We start from the raw sequence: 17,445 nt of genomic DNA, 5'->3' as shown, positions 1-17,445 counted from the left end.
GAATGCTGCTACATAATCAAAATTTTAAAAACATTGTTTATAACCAAGGCATACTAAGCAGTGCAGTGCTTTCTCACCTGATAAACAGCACCTACAACTGTGCAAAAATCTTTCAATGCTAAGATTCAGACCATCTAACGGTGGGGGGGGGGGGGGGGGTGTTCGCTATCAGTGAGGAAAATGAGTATTGTATCACAAGAACATCTGTCAAAATTACTTTCTCATACTCCATGTTGCACAGCTTATAGTATTCCTTGGACATAAACCCTGGTGAATTTTAAAAAGGCTAGAGGTTAGACAAATAGCATCAGTGGAATGCTATCTGATTCTTGCTATATATTCAAGGTGGTAAAACATGATCTACCATCAAATATTAAATGGTTTACAAAGAACAGACTTGTGAAGATACACACAGAAGGCTGAGACAATAGCTGGGATGAAATTTTAATTGTACAACATGCCCTGGGAGGCCTAAATAACAGTGTGATCTCCTAAAGAAATCTGAGGACTCGATGCTTCAAATCACTTATTATGCACAATAACTCAGGGAATGATTGGATGTTCCTGCTAAAGACTGGCAGTCAGGCCAATCCTCCTTCCAAGCTTACAACTCAAGTAGCATGATCTTCCGTGATTGAAGATTACAGTAAATAATTGCAGAAATAATCTGGAAAATATGATATATTTAAGTATTGCTTCCCTGTCTCCATCATCCTGCTTCACTAAATGATCATCACATCAAGCTATAAGAGACCCTGAGTTGAACTGACATGGTAAATGTGACAAGGCAATTTCTGACTTGAAGAATCAGAAACTAAGAAAAACAGCCCTTTAGGATTAAGATGAAGGGAAATTTCTTAATCCGCTTCAGTGCTTGTAAATCTTTGGAATTTTCCTCAGAGGATTGAGGATGTTCAATACTGGTTATATTCAAAACTGAGGCTAATAAAGAATTCAGAATAAGTGGGGATACAATAGATCAGGGAACAGAAGCCAGATCAACTGTGATCTTGTGAAACAATGGAGCAAGCTTGAGACATCAGAAGGCTTAATCCTGGTTCTTATACTTCTGCTCAAAGCTTGACTTCTAAGCAATAACAGCACCAATCTCCCATCTGATCAGCTTTCTCTTTAATTATCACAGCAACAAGATGGAACAATAACACATCCAATAACTTAATACGGTCAGGAGCATGCGAACACTGTTGTGTGATTATCCAATGAATTTCCTGAACTTCCAGAAACATCAGATTCAAGAAACACATCCGAGAATTACAACAAAAATGGCATGCAACCTCAGAAAGGTTTCAAAACTATGTTAACTTCAATTTCTTTTATGAACATTTAATATCACTTAAAGAATAATATCTTATTAATAGAGTGCAGAGCAAATTCAGCACACTGGACACACTGGTAGGTTTCAGAGAAGATTATTAAGGCAGATTCCTATAACTGGGTGATGTATATGCCAAGCACCTCTAATTATCTCTAATTGTAGATTGGATAAGTTAATGAGATTGCAGAAGTAAAGTGCAATATATGAATTATGATATACATTTATCCCACTCAGCAGATGACAAATTTCTACTACAATGCATTTCATTGTCTTTTATAGATTCTAAAGAAATAGGGTGGATCTTGTCTGACCAACCTGACTGAATTCTTTGGGGAGGTAACAAAAAGTATTGACGATAGCAGTGCTGTAGATGTGGTTTACATGGACTTCAGTCAGAACCTCCACAAGGTCCTGCATGGGAAGCATGCCCAAAAGGACAGGGCCCATGGTATCCAGCTTAGCAATAGGATACAGAGAGTAAGAGTAAAGGGGTGTTTTCATGATTGGATGACTGTAACCACTGGTGCTCCACAGAGATTGCTGCTGAATCTTTGATGTTTACAATATTTGGGAATGATTTGGATATGGATACAAGAGGAATGATGAGCAAGCTCACAGATGATGAAGATTGATGGAATTTGATGACAGTGTAAAGAGTGGTTTAAGCTAAAGGATGACATTGATGTATTTCTGAATGGGCTGAGAAGTGGCAGGTAGAGTCTAAACTTGATAAATGTGAGGTATGCGTTTTGGGGCAAGGACATACGCCATGAATGGTAAAATCCAAGAGAGTGTTGAGGAACAGAAGGATCTTGGCATATGAGGGTCACTGGGTCAAGATCATGGAATTCTCTCCTTTACAGCACTATGGGTATACCAATACCTCAGGGACTGCAGCAGTTCAAGGAAGCAACTCATCACTACCTTCTCATGGACAACTAGGGACAGGCAAAAAATGTGGCTTAGCTGGCAACATCCACATACTGTAAAAGAATTTTTAAAAAGACTAAAGATCACCAAAGGCAGCATTAAACAGGGCATAGAATACAAAAGTAGGGAAGTTATGCTCCAACTTTATAAAGCATTGTCAGCTGGGGAACTGAACTACAGACAAAATATAATGACACCAAAATGGGTGCTGAGGAGATTTACTAGGCTATTACCTCGGATAGAATATTTCCATTATAAGGAAAGACTGGAAAAGTTAGGTCTGATTTCTCTTGAGCTGAGGAGGTTAAAAGGGGAGCTGATTGAGATATATAAAATTCTGAGGGGTAGAGATAAAGTAAACTGCAATAAACAACGTTCTCTATCAAAGACTAATAGAATTGGGAATACATAGATTTAGCAGAAGGGATAGGAGATTTAGAGGTAGCAGAAGGGGTCGTTTTCATCCAGAGAGTGGCGAGGACCTGTAATGTGATGCCAGAGAAAGTGATGGAAGCAAAATCACTGATAGCATTCAACAAAGTTCTCGCTGAGCACTTAAACTGCCTAGGCATAGAGAGATATGCAACAAGTGCTGGAAGATTGGATTAATAAAGAAGAGTGTCCAATGGTCAGCATGGACATTGTGGGGCTATTCTCATGTTGTATAATTAATAAATGAACTCGGAGGTTTGAAAATCCAGGATCAAACCATTTCTGAAATTCACCTCTAAAATTATTAATCAGTTTAGTTCTGTAAATTCTGATCACATGAAACATAAACTGTGGCAATATTATTATTTTAAGTCTGTTTTTTCAGAATACAACACATGCCCCTGAGGGGATGGATGTGCAAAAATAAATCAACATGGATTATGCTAACAATTATTGCTTAAAAGTACTGGCGAATTGCAAATTTGCTCTTCTGCAAGTTAAAATTCCTTTTGCCAATCTGTACTCAGAATTTAATTGTGGGTTTATGTCCCTATTGCCACTTTCCAAGGGATAGGCTCTAACAATGAGCTTCATACCGTAAGTGTGGTTGAAGTGGTTCTCCACTGAGCTTGGGTCATTATTCATTGATTCCAGATGACGCCGAAGTGATTCCAGCTCTTCTTCAAGACCTGGGCGATCAGGGTCAAACAGATTGCTCTCTTCCACCACTTCATTGATTCTCTCGAGTAACTGTGTGACTCTTCAAAGAAACAGCAGCCACAGTAAGTACACGCATATATAAAGTACATATATCCTTATATGAGAAACCAGTACCGAAGTGTAGTACTTTCCCTCCTTGCCTTACCCTAATATAGCAATGCCAACTCTAATGTCTCTAAGAGTTGATTCCTGCAAATTCTTTAAAGGATCTTGTTTCTTCATGCAAAACAAAATAAAATTCAACTCATTTCATGACAGAATGCATGGCATCTATCGTTTCAATACATTTTCAAAATAGACTTGAGGTCATTAACACAGAAAACGGTGTTAAAAAGTCAAATCTATTTAGGTGTCCTGCAACTGCATATCAGAGCACCTGTATACGAGGTGTAAGGCATGTATAAACAGGAAAAATAGGAATAAGTAGATAAATTTGCTTTGTCAACATGGATTATGCCTGATCTTTTTTGGTGATAGCTATTGCTCATCGTAAGGCGTATCCTGGGCATATGAAACCTTCCAGGTTCTTTTTTACGAGGTCGAGTTGCTAACTTGACACTCAACCCAGGCACGGATGGAGAGTGTGCAAGGGAGCTGGCCAGGTTCGAACTATAGACCTCTTGCTCCGAAGTCCAGCTCTGACACCACTACACCACCAGTCAGTTAATGGCTTGAAGCAGTAAATCTAAAATAAGAACATTAAATGTTATGAAATGTAACCAGGTAAGTAAACCCATTGATGTGATATAGCTCCAGGGCTTCCTTGACTCAGATAATGAGTGCTGGCAGACAGTTCAACCATGCAAAGCATTTCCACTAGAACTAATCCTATTCTACCTGACAAACACAAACGTACACACCCACACACACACTTTTCAGGCCTATGTAAGCAGGAATGCAAATGCAGTTCCAACATTGACCAGTGCATAAAACTCAGTTCAATCAATCTAAATTCTACTCCAAGCTGGACAACTGGTAATACATCTTTCCCCATCCCAGGAGTTTCCAATTTAGTTATGCACCAATGACACACCATCAGCATAGACCTGATACTGAGTATGTACACGTGTGAGATGCCAGTGGAACCTTTGCCGAGTGAGCTCCCCACACTCTGCTGTTGGGTTGTTAATCTCATGACCAGTGGTGGTTACAATAAGAAAAGCTTACTAAATGAAGAAGTAATCCACTTCAAAATGAGACACTGGCTCTGCTAAAGCAATTGTATCAACATTCTACGAATACTGAAGCAAGAATTTTTACAGCCTTTCAGCTGGACTTACGTGGAGTTGGAATATTGCAGGAATCCAAATTCATCCCTCTGGCCATCGGGACACAGAGACTGCATCACGGGGAGTATCCCGGCAGATGTCAGCGGCGCAGCTGTGTAGAATGCTGAAGGGAAGCAGTACACAACAGACAGGAGCGAGGGAAACAAGAAGGGGAAAGGGTACAGTTCAAAGAGCAGTTAAAGCGATAGCAGAGTAAGATTTTCTTCATGCAAGTAATAAAACCCACTAGAGACCAACGAATTACAGGTCAGAGGTCAAAAGGTCATCATTTGTCTTCATTACATTAGGTTTTTTTGGGTGTGCAGTTTTTAAACAAACAAGGAACAAAATTCTGGTCGCTGGAAACCAAGACTTCGGGAAATAGAGAATGATCAGAAATCCTTGGTCTGGTAGTTGCTGCTGTAAACTGATTAGTTTTGCCCAAAAAGGCACACACCGATGATTTTCCAAGTCAACCCCTCCTTTGAAACTAATTGGGAGTGAATCATTGATTTTGGTGTGTTAATATTCAACAACTTTTTCACATCACCGATGATAGGAAACTATAGTAAGACAACATATTTCTAACCCATTGCAGTAGGCATAGCTCTCCAGTTCAGGGGTCCCCAACCTGGGGTCCACGGACGCCTTGCTTCATAGAACTGGTCCATGGCATAAAAAAGTTTGGGAACCCCTGCTCTAGTTGCTTTATAATAGGTGCAGACTGCCACAGGTTAAGGACCCAGATCCTCCTACATCTCAGATCAGTAGGGATTATAGTGCAACAATGTCATCTATCCATCTATAGTGGGCACTCAATAATTTCCTGGAAACATATAGTCCATAAAGTTTTCAACACTCCCTTTAGTGTAAAATTAAAATGTTCTCACCAGGAACTAATCCTTTAAATGTGAAGCATTGATTGGCATCAGAACTGCATCTGAGAGACTTGAATCAAAGAACAAAAGAACTTTCTTTCTAATCCAAAACCTGAGCTGATAATGAGTTAGATTTTGTTAAATATTGTTAACTGCATAGCTGAAACAGGGGCTGATGACTCTTGGTTTGATAGAGGGTAAAGAGAAAGATGAACATCTGTGATGACAGAGTTCACAACTTGCAATTTTTCTTGTTTTATATAGTTGGACAATGGTCTGAAAGTCTAATGGAAAAAAAGAATTAAGTTCCTTCATCTTGGAAAGTCTTTCTCAGCTTCATTCTAGGTCAGACTTGACACTGATAGTGGATTTTCTCTGGAAAAAAATAATGTCAATGTGAAAACCTCACATCAACACCAATATTGGAAGTATCAGTCTAATGCTGGAGAATCAAAAGATCAAGGCCTGCAAAAGACGCTATCAAAATGCAAGATATTTTTCTCTTTGAATGCAGCACCTTGGGAGGATCTATCTTGGGCCCAACATAGTGGTACAGCTGCAAAGAAGACATGACACCAGCTATATGTCAGTAGGAGTCTGAGGAGATTTGGTATGTCACTAAAGGCATGCACAAATTTCTACAGATGTACCATGGAGGAGCATTTTAATGCCATAAACAAGAGAAAATCTGCAGATGCTGGAAATCAAAGTAATGCACACAAAATGCTGGAGGAACTCTGCAGGCCAGGCAGCATCTATGGAAAAGTGTAAGCAGTTTTGTAAGCAGCATGAAGGATTTTGGCACGAAATGTCGACTGTTTACTCTTTTCCATAGATACTGTATAGCCTTTTGAGTTCCTCCAGCAATTTTCTGTGCATTACTAGAGCATTCTAACTGGCTGCATCACCGTCTGGCATGGTGGGGGCTGGGGGGGGGGGGGTGCTGAAGGGTGGGGACTACTACACAGATTGAAATAAGCTGCAGAGAGTTGTAAACTTAGTCAGCTCCATCATGGCACTAGCCTCCCCAGTGTCAAGACCATCTTCAAGGAATGATGCCTCAAAAAGTTGGCATCCATCACTAAGGACCCCCATCACCCAGGTCATGCCATCACCATCAGGAAGGAGGCAGAGGAGCCTGAAGGCACAAAGGCAATGATTCAGGAACAGCTTCTCCCCCTCTGCATTTGATTTCTGAATGGATATTGAAGCAATGTACACTGCCCCACTACTTCTCTTAAACTTTTATTTTGCACTACTTATTTAACTATTTTATATATAAAAATATATAAAATAATCAAATTAAGTAGTGCAAAATTACTTAGAGCAATTCAGGTTTTTTTCTCTATTATTACGTACTGTATTGTACTGCTGCCGCAAAGACAACAAATTTCATGACATACACTGGTGCTATTTAACCTGATTCTGAACCATCATTAACCCAACTGGTGAAGGATTGATATAGAATGGGACAAAATCTGTATGCTTTCCTCCACATTAAAAAGACATTGCAGGACCTTTTAAAAATATATTCAAGGATGCTTAGGGCTGGAGCTAGAGGTGACTGTTTCAGTCCCCAATGTAAAAATGATGAGATTTGAGCCGATATGGACTTCCCACAACATATTGCCTTGCCATTGTGTCAAAAAAATGGCAGAAGATACAAAGCTATGACCTGGAGATGTCATCTTTCTTGGGAAACCTGAAAACAATGGTGAGAAATCAAACATCCCATTTGACTCAAAGAGAAATGGACAGAAGTAAATAAGACCAAATATGATCTGATTGACACACTCAGTAATTGAAGATTTAATCTGTTCTGTTATCACCTGCTCAGATCAACATCACTAAATAGTTACAAATCAATTAGCTTTTTTGTAAAAATACTCAAGGATCTCTGATCAAGGAAGTGATTGGTTGTTTGTTTCACTGACCTTTACATTGCTGTTAATTTCACCAAATTATGCTTTTGACCTCATCACTGAAAAAGTTTGAAACATTACACATATGCCATAATTCTCTTCATATTTTCATGTCCATTAGTAAGAATAATTTAAGCACCTCTCAGCTTTTAGAACATGGAGAATTAAATGGAAGAGATATTGATTGAAAATTAGTGCATTTGCAAATCGTTGATTAACTACATCCCATAAGCACTACATCTCAGCATCTTGACACACACAGAGACACACTCTCAGAGAAATAAGAGGAAGTACAGTAACACAGAAAACGTTATAAATGTAAGAAACTCTTACACGTGTCCCTGCCATTCAAAATTGCTGTGTTTAATTTAGTACTAAGTGTAGTATATTCAGACATTGTGATGGCTTTCAGACCAAGAAAGAGCAAGAAATATGGAAGGGATCTGGGCACTATTGATCGATCTCCTCCTTATCAAGATGGAGAGTATACAACGCTGTTGGAAGAAAAATTATGCAGGCAAGTTTTTTATACTAACCAAACCATCATAATTGCATTTTCATGATATTTGCTTTGCTCATAAATCAGATTGCATCTTTCATCAAAAGGGCCAAATAATGATTTCCTCATTTGACTAAAGATCATTGATCAGAAACCAGAGAAATTGTTTCATTTGGCTGGGAAGATTGGAGAGCCAACAGGCCTTGAAGGTCATGTCAGGCTGAACTTAAGAACTTCTACCAACTTTGACAAATTTGCCAGATGAGATCCAGTCAGTTTAGACCTGACAGAAGTTCAACAACTCTGCTAGCACAAGTTTTGTTGGCAAACATTGCCGGCAATTGCAATGAAGTCCAATGCAATGATTCATCGTACTGGGATTCACCAGCTGGTGAAATCGGTTTTCGGATGCTGATTGGGTGAAGAATCCAATCAGCATCCAATTACATTGATTTCAATAGAGAATTTAAAGCTGCTGCTCATTCAGAAAAAAGATCACAGAAAAGCAGTTTATCCAGCATTCTTGGAACTCTGGTGCGCCAGACTAACAGATTTTCTGGACTATTGGATGTAATTGCCAATTTGGTATCCCAACATACTATTAACTCCCTTTTATAAGCGATAGGCAGTAAAATTATAATTTTTTTCAGTGGACATGTACATTTACACAAAATTATGCGAGTATCAAAGGAACTGGGAACTTGGGGTGAGAAAGGGAGAATGGTACCAAGGCCCCAACATGTAAAACAAAGCATGGAAAACAGTACTTAGTGAGACAGATGCTGAACCATCAAGATCTTCAAAGTCTGATTATTAGAATTTTAATATAGGTAAGCATGTTCCATTTCAAAGAGTTTTTGGTTTTATGTTTTCAATTTCTGCAAAGTGAATACATGCTTTTCATGTCATGAAATAATCATATGACATTGTCAGTTCAGTTCCTTTAAATGTTTCTGCTTTTCAGAAATTAGATTTTACATTCTTGACCACTTCAACAGACAAGGTAGAGCTTCACTGGTTTTCTTAGCCATCAATGATGCTCTAGGGTGGAGATTGCTCAGTAAACTGCTGGAAACCATTTTATTGCCCACGCCTGCTGGTGGAGTCCCAGATGCTTCAGGCCAGCAAGAGTGGCCCTCCCCATTTGAATTAGGAACATTTTAGCTTGAAGTAACTATGTGTCTGCAAGACTCAGCCACTTATATTAAATGGAAAAGACACAAGTTTCAGGCAATTTATAATTCTTGATTTAATTCTATCTAATTATTGTGCTTCCATTGATTTCTGAGTATTTGTGATTTTAATTCTTCAAATAATTCTAAAATTAGGAAAGAATACATTAGTTTAATAGGTATGGATTAATTTTGTGAATAGAACACAAACACTAGGTATATAATAGCCTGTATAGCCTTGGGTATGACTTAATTAACTGTCAGAGTAGTACTTCTGAGAGTTGCCTTCAAGGCCCAAGTTTCTGCTGGATCTGAAGATAGTTATGCAGGATGTGCAGGTAACTTGTTGCCGCAAGGAAATTCTTGGCCCTTACTGTGTTAATTTGAAACCGTGGATTGTAGCCTTAGACACCATACTCACCATATAAAGAACCAAAGCCATATACCATGAAATGTTGTGGTGCAATTGGTGAAAATCAAGTTTAGTTAAGCTTTGCACAGTCCAGTTTGGTCTGAAGTAAAGTTACACTCAGGAATAAATCCACAATGGCTGAATATACTCACATAATCTTCATGTAAACTTATGAAGGTTATGATGCTTGGGACTGGTGAAAATTTTTCCTTATCTGCAACATTTACCACCTCTTAAGATAACCCAATAGGTTCAATCAGACATCTTTTTGAGTAAAATGTGAGAGGTGAATTAAGTACCTATCAGTGAGCAAAGGCAAGTTGCCAAGTTAAATTTCTGCCTCTTGTGGCCAAATAAAGTGGCAAACAAGTGGCCTCAATACCAACCAACAGCTTCAGATTATTATACGTAACCCTTTGGCCGTAACTCTTGAGTTGCAGGTCATTCAGTGCAGCAACATTAATTTGCTCTTAAAAAGTCTATTATACACTTTTACAAATCATATAAATTTAGTTGATTCTCATTTTTTTGTCTTCTTGCTTCCTGAATGACTCAGGAATATCTCAGGAAAGTGTTGTCCATCATCAAGGGCCCCAATATCCTGGTCATGCCCACTTCCTGATGCTACTTTCTTGCAGGAGGTGCAGGAACCTTAAGACTCACACCTCAACAATAGCTTCTTCCCCACTGCTATCAGATTCTTGAACTAACCAGTAAAGCCCCAATTTTAACTCAGACTGTATTTCACTCAACCTACATTACTGCTGTTACATACACAAAATGCCGGAGGAACAAGCTGCAGGTCAGACAGCATCTATGGAAATGAATAAACAGTCTACATTTCAGACCGAAACACCAGAAAGGGAGGTGGAAGACAGCAGAATAAAAAATTGGGAGAGAGGGAAGGAGATTAGCTAGAAGTTGCTATGTGAAGTCAGGTGGGTGGGAAAGGTTAAGGGTTGAAGAAGGAGGAAATTGATATGAGTGGAGAGGGGATAGGGTGGGGAAGGGTATAGGTATAGGGGATAGGTAGGTGAGAAGAGGTAAGAAGTCAGAATGGAGAATGGAAGACAGGGAAGGGTGAGGGAAAAAAATTACCAGAAGAAGAAATCAATGCCCATGCCATCAGGTTGGCAGCTATCTAGATGGAGAATCAGGTGTTGCTCCTCCACTCTGAGAGTGGCTACATTGTGGCAAAAGAGGAGGTCATGGACTGACACGTCAGAAAGGGAATGGGGATAGGAATTAAAATGGTTGGCCACCGGGAAATCCGCCTTTTTGCAGATAGAGTGGAGGCACTCAACAAAGCAGTCCCCCATCTATGTCGGGTCTCACCAATGTAGAAGGGACCACATTGCAAGCACTGGATACAATAGACAATCCCAACAGATTCACGGATGAAGTGTTGGCTCACCTGGAAGGACTGTTTGGAACCCTGATTGGAGGTGAGTGAGGAGGTGAATGGGCAGATATAGCATTTTTGTGGCTTGTAGGGATAAGTGTCAGTGGGGAGATGAGTAGGGAGGGATGAATGGACAAAGCAAATCATGAAGGGAGCAATCCCTGTAAAAAGCAGAAGGTAGGGGGGAGGTAGTTAATGATGTGCTTGTCAGTAGGATCCCTTTGGAGATGGCAAAACATTCAGAGAACGTGTGTTGGACGTGGAGGCTCATGGGGTGGTAGGGTAGGACAAGAAGAGCTCTATTCCGGTTAACGCAGGAATATGAGGTGAGCACGGATGTCTGGGAAATTGAGGAGATGTGAGTGAGAACAACTCAATGCTGGAGGAAGAAAAACCAGGTTATTCGAAGGAGGAGGACATCTCTGATGTCGTGGAAAAGAAAGCCTCATCCTGGGAACAAAATTGGCAGAGACAAACAAACTTAGAAAAGGGAATAGCATTTTTACATGAGACAGGGTGGGAAGAGGTACAATCAAGATAAGAGAATCAGTAGGTTTATAAAAGATGTTGGTAGACAGTTTGTCTGTAGAGATAGAGAAAGAGAGATCAAGAAAGGGAAGGAAGGTGTCAGAAATGGACCAAGTGCAGTTAAGGGCAGGGTTGAAGTTGGAGGCAAAGTTGATGAAATTGACAAACTGAACAGGGCACAAGAAGTAGTGTCAATGCTACCATGAATGTGGCACAGGACGAGTTGGGGCATTACCAGGGAAGGCTTGGAACATGGACTGTTCTATGTAGCCAATGAAAAGGCAGGCATAGCTGGCAGCCATGTGGGTGTCCATGGCTGCCCCAAGAGTTTGGCCTGCTCTACATTGGTGAGGCCCAACATAAATTGGGGGACCTCTTTGTTGAGCACCTCCACTCCACCTGCCAAAAGCTGATTTTCCGGTGGCCAACCATTTTAATTCCTATCCCCATTCCCATCTTCACATGTCGAACCATAGAATCCTCTTTTGCCTCGATGAGGCCACTCTCAGAATAGAGGAGCAATTCTGGGTAGCCTCCAACCTGAAGGCATGAACATTGATTTCTCCTCCCAGCAATTTTTCCCTCCCCTTTCCCTCTTCTTCTATTCCTAACTCTGGCCTCTTACCTCCTCCTCAGCTGCCTATCACCTGGTTCCCTTTCTCCTATAGTCCACTCTCCTCTCCTATCAGGCTCCTCCTATTCCAGCCCTTTACCTTTCCCACACAGCTGGCTTCACCTATCACCTTCTAACTTGTACTCCTTTCCCTCCCTGTACCTCTTATTTTGGTGTCTTCCTTCTTCCTTTCCAGTCCTGAAGAAGGGCTGGACTGTTTGTTCATCTCCATAGATGCTGCCTGACCTACTGAGTTCCAGAATTTTGTGTGTGTGTGTGTTGCTTGGGACTTCAAGGATCTGAAGAATCTCGTGTGTTTATAACCTACTGCTGCTTTGTTTAGTTTTTTGCCAGGTTATCAGGTTTGTAATGCAGGGAGTTGCTGCTTCAGAAAAAATGGACTTCAATGTTATTTATACCCTTGGTATGTAAGCCCAAGACAATAAACTGGAACATCTATCAGATCAAAATGCATTTGCCTCACACCTCTATAATGAGTATGAAACATTCTCCACTTGGGTTAGGTTTTTAGTTGTTTCTACAATTGAATCCCAAGTTAAGAAATTTGGAAGAAAATATTAGTTTAGTTGTATATAAACAAAATACGATGGCTGGTGAAAACCTGATATGTAAACGCCAAGCAACTTATGATGCAGCAGTTTTAAAAAAAAAACAGAACTGAAGGCCGTGGACTTGAAATATTAATACAGATTCTGGCTTCTGAAGAATTGACTTCCTCAGCATTTTTCAGGTGTGTCTTTATTTAAAAGGAAGTTTACTTTAAAAGTATTGTTGTTTCCCTCAATAAATAATGAAGTTAATGAGCACATGAGAGGGAATGGGTGACAGGTGGGCAAAAGGGGAAATGGAAGTCATGAGAAATGTTCGATAGCTCAGTGGCTAAATGCCCTCCTATCTTTTGAGAGGAAATACTAGAACTGCATTTCCAATGTTAATATCAACAAATATTTAAATGATAAAATATTCTGAAAACATGGTAACTTATCAAAATGCAGCTCAATGAGCTTCATCTGATGATAGCATGAAGGGCAACGAGGGATGGGCAATAAGTGCTGGCTTAGTTGGCAACGCCCACATCTCATACTTCATTGCCCAGCTGCCACAAGGAAAACAAATTTCACGACATATGCTGGTGATATTAAACCCGATTCTGATACTAATTACTACCATGAGTTAACTTCCACTTTTAAATTAGAGCCTGAAGCACTAAATTGGTGATTTTGAATGAAGTAAGTGACTTATTGTGAGAGTGCTTGAGTTATACTTCATCATGCCTTGGGCTGCAAATTAGTTGACATCTAATGAGAATGGAGGGAAACTCAGAATCTGCCTAAACTAGGAAGCTGTAAAATTCTCTCTAGAGAACTATGCGGTGCTTTCTAGTCCAAGGTATCCTATCAAGTGACTATTCTGAAGCTTTAAATTGCTTCCAGGATCTTCAGCTCACCTTGGTTGGGAAACTCCACTCCAGGGTTGGTTGTAGTGGAAAGATTTTGTTGCAGCATTGATTTGACCAACAACAGCATGGAGGCATGGTAAAAAGACCCTTCAGCCCATCCATGTCCAAACCTATTTACACTTTTAAGTCTCTCACATCTTCCCCTATACCAACCCCACTGGGTTAAGCTTTAAAATGAGGTGTTAATTCGATATTCATAGCACCCTAATGTGTGGCGGGCATCAGTCCTCCAGAACCAAATTGAAGTTGGAGATGTTGCAGGGAAGGTGGCAATGTTCATCAGTCCCAGGTCTAATCTAATCCCAACAAGTTAGTAATTAAAGGAGACTTGTTATTGTATTATTCAGAACACAAAACAATGGAGAAAGCTGATCAATTTCCCCATGGTGCTTTGTTTGGAACAAAAATGCAGCTAAACCAACAACTTACAGACTGGACAGCATGCAGGATGGCAGCAAAGTCAAGCAGGTGAACGAGTGAAAGGAAAAGAATGTTACGAAGAAAGAAAACACAACAAGAAAAGAAGGAAAAAAAAAGAAACAATATTAAAATGAATTCCAGACTCAGAAAATTCACAATACATTTAATACCAAACCACAGAGTGTGGGCGGGAGTGAGTGAGGGAATGCAGTGTCAAATCAGTCAATCACAAACCGTGCAAGATCTTCAGCTGCCCACTTGAGTCATGGAGTTAATTAGAAAAGTGTACGATGATGTCGTGCCTCGGGCATCATTTTTCAAAGCCAAAAGACTAAGAGCTCATGAGTCCTGCAAGCATGAGTGAGTTATTGCATTTCCTGACACAACTGAATTAACAACTACGGAGCTCCAACATCATCCCATTCTGCAGGCGTCAATGGAAAGGGGCTGATAAGATGAACAGGTTACCCTTGATATGTCACACACATTATTTTTTGTTTCACTGGTATTATCTTCACAAGATAGTAAGACCACAGCATAATCACTATACAACACAAAAAAAACCTTAAAATCTGTTATACTGAACTGTCAGAATGGGGCATTCAAGATAATGGAGCAAGAAATGTTGATAATAGAATATGTCATCATGCTCCTATTTAAAGATCACGGGCTCAACTGTGAAGTTGTAACGTAATGTAACATCACTCCCCACAACCACCAGCATCATCATACACTGGAGTTGTGAATGCTGTGTATCTGATACTATGTGCCTGCAATGCAGCTGTGAGTTTAACCTTGCACTGTGCATATGATGCTAAACTCAGATTTGAACATGTCTCCTACACAGACTTAAATGGGAGGAGTTCCATATAGACATAGTACCAAGGTAGCTGACACCCAAGGTACCACTTATCTATTTCAAACTAACTGCTGAATAGATGGAAGCAAAAGTTGCTAAAAGATTTGTGACAAGAGATCCCATGAGAGGATGCAAAACTGATATTACTGCCAGCAGTGGACAGTAGAACACTGAATTATGATTTTAGAAACTTGGTCAGAGAGTCATAGGGCCCCTTTAAATCCACGTTGAGCATCAAACACACATTTATACTGATTTTACACTGATCCATTTTATCCTTTATTTCTCTTCATTGTCCTGTATAATTTATGCATAATCTATAATCTTTTGTTTAAACCTACATGTCTGCAATGCTGTACTTGTACACCACCATAGTAATGAACTTGACAATAAATGACTTGAATTTATTCTCCCAATATTCTGATTGATTCCCTCAAGATTCTACCTCTCAACCTTTTGCATTTCCTAGTTAGCCTCATAGAATAACACTTGTCTAAACCTAGACTTTCTTCAAATATAGATGTTGGAAAGTAAAATCTGTGTTAAATCCCCTTAACCAGCTCTGTACATCCACACTGACATGTTCCCAAATTGTCATGAGATGCCAAGGCAAGCCACTGGGTGGAGCAGCCCACACCAATGTGGCAGCAGTCCCCTGTCAATTAAAGCCCATGATCTCCAAGGAACCTTGCTATTTTATATTGCACTAATAACAATAAATTTATTCTAAGAATGATTCCTGCCTCATGTCACATACGTTACTTTAGTTCACCCTGCACCTATCAATGTAAAACTACCCAGTTTATATAAATGAGTTAACTGACTCTTGAATATTGTTTTTCTAGCATTCTGTGTTGCATTTCGTACTAAATTTCAATGCTAATTAATTGCCTATTTGTGAAATTATTGCTCTGTGGAGACTTTTTACCAAAAAAAAAATTTAAATTTACAGGAGCATGCAGGAACATATCACTTCTGCAAACATTGAATCTTAAATTTGTGATAAGCACAAAGACTGGAACAGAAAATACACAGTACTAAAAACAATTAAACAAGAATATAAAGCAGAACAACTGCTGATATTTACTGCATGCAACCAATGCACATAACCAGGAAAATAAATGAGAGCACCAACATGTAACAAACTATCAGTCCACAATCACCCCAGAGTAATAGCTTTTCATCAATATTATTCCTTATAATATTCCCACTTGGATAATGATTATAAAATGTTTGCTGTTTTTTGCTACATCACTGACTCCTTAATCAAAATAATATTTTACCACCTACCTTGGAGTATTTGGTACCTGTAATTAAATTCAACATAATGGTGAAAAAAGAGCAAATTAAATCATGGGAAATAAAAGCTTGCTCCCAAGCTAACAAAAAAGATGGCATCTTTCAGCAATTTATATTAATTAAGATTGGTTCTCAGCACTCGACTATTCTGAAGGACACACGTGTCACTCAATAATTTCAGCCTCAATAAATTCAGTCGTAGCTGCTGTTGAGTGGCAGGATGTGCCTTCTATTCTGACACATTACTGTGATACATACACAGCTGGGGTTCCCATCCATGCAGTCAGACTTTCCAAACCAAAATTCAGTTTTGGAAAAGAGCGTCCCTGGGATTTTGCTTGGGCAATGCTAAATATAAAGTAAAACTTGTACTCAAGCTAAATGCCTAAGTTGTACCCAATGCCCCCCTTTGGTGCTGTTCCTCAGAGCAACAGAACACAATTCCATGACAAGTTGACAATTTTGGTTCATTTGTTTAAAGATCCTTTCATCACCAGTAACTAATCTGCTCCAGGACATGTCAACTCAATTTGGAAAGGAGAGACCTATACTGTCGTAACTGAATAATCATCATGCAAAAAGATTCTGCAAGTCCAAGCTTAGGTTATTCTATTATCTCTTTAATGTATTCTGATCTCTCATTGGCTTGTAAAGACCCTTAAATCATGACCCCCCGGCTCTCAGGTTCCAATCAGCCTCTACATTGTTATTACGATTGAGGTAACAATGCACAAGAGGTAAAGTCACATGGATGCTAAAGGCCAGTCAATCCTACCATTTGATCCTAATCTTCAACCACTTAACTTTGCAATTTATTTTCCTTCACCAGACAGTAGTGCTACTTCCACTGTGCGCAACCAGCCTTTAAGACCAGGAACAATGTCGACTTTAGAGTCTATGAAAAATTCAAGAGGGCTTGCAACCAATTTACTGCCAGCCCCACCAAATGACAACTCCAGTTGTAAAGAAAGGATAAGGAATACTCATCCAGATAGAGGAGCAGATTTTCATCTTAACAGCATTAACTATGCTCATCTGTAAAGTCCACAGGCAAAAATAAATATCCCAGCCATTTCCTCTACAGCTCTGTTCCCTTTTGCTGTTTAACCATACACATTTTCATGATGAAAGCACCAGATTCTTTGCCACAGATAGCTGTGGAGGCCAAGTCTTTATGTATATTTAAGGCAGAAATGGACAGATTCTTGATTGGTCAGTGCATGAAGGGATACGGGGAGAAGGCAAGAGATTGAGGCTGACGAGAAAAATGGATCA

At 39.6% G+C, this 17,445-nt stretch overlaps 1 protein-coding gene across 2 annotated transcripts in view; it reads right to left on the bottom strand.

The window, feature by feature from the left end:
* Positions 1-17,445, bottom strand: part of abca2 (ATP-binding cassette, sub-family A (ABC1), member 2) — a 519,276-nt gene that overhangs the window by 311,518 nt on the left and 190,313 nt on the right. For both annotated transcript variants that reach the window (XM_073052214.1, XM_073052215.1), the window contains exons 3-4: positions 4,699-4,810; positions 3,295-3,458 (exon numbers count right to left, since the gene is read on the bottom strand). In XM_073052214.1, coding sequence (XP_072908315.1) covers positions 3,295-3,458; positions 4,699-4,810 — 276 coding nt within the window. The remainder of the gene's footprint in view (positions 1-3,294; positions 3,459-4,698; positions 4,811-17,445) is intronic.

This window comes from Hemitrygon akajei, chromosome 7 (genome assembly GCF_048418815.1).
Source record: "Hemitrygon akajei chromosome 7, sHemAka1.3, whole genome shotgun sequence".
NCBI lineage: Eukaryota > Metazoa > Chordata > Chondrichthyes > Myliobatiformes > Dasyatidae > Hemitrygon > Hemitrygon akajei.
The sequence above is the reverse complement of the archived record's forward strand: the minus strand, read 5'-3'. Positions and strand labels throughout refer to the sequence as shown.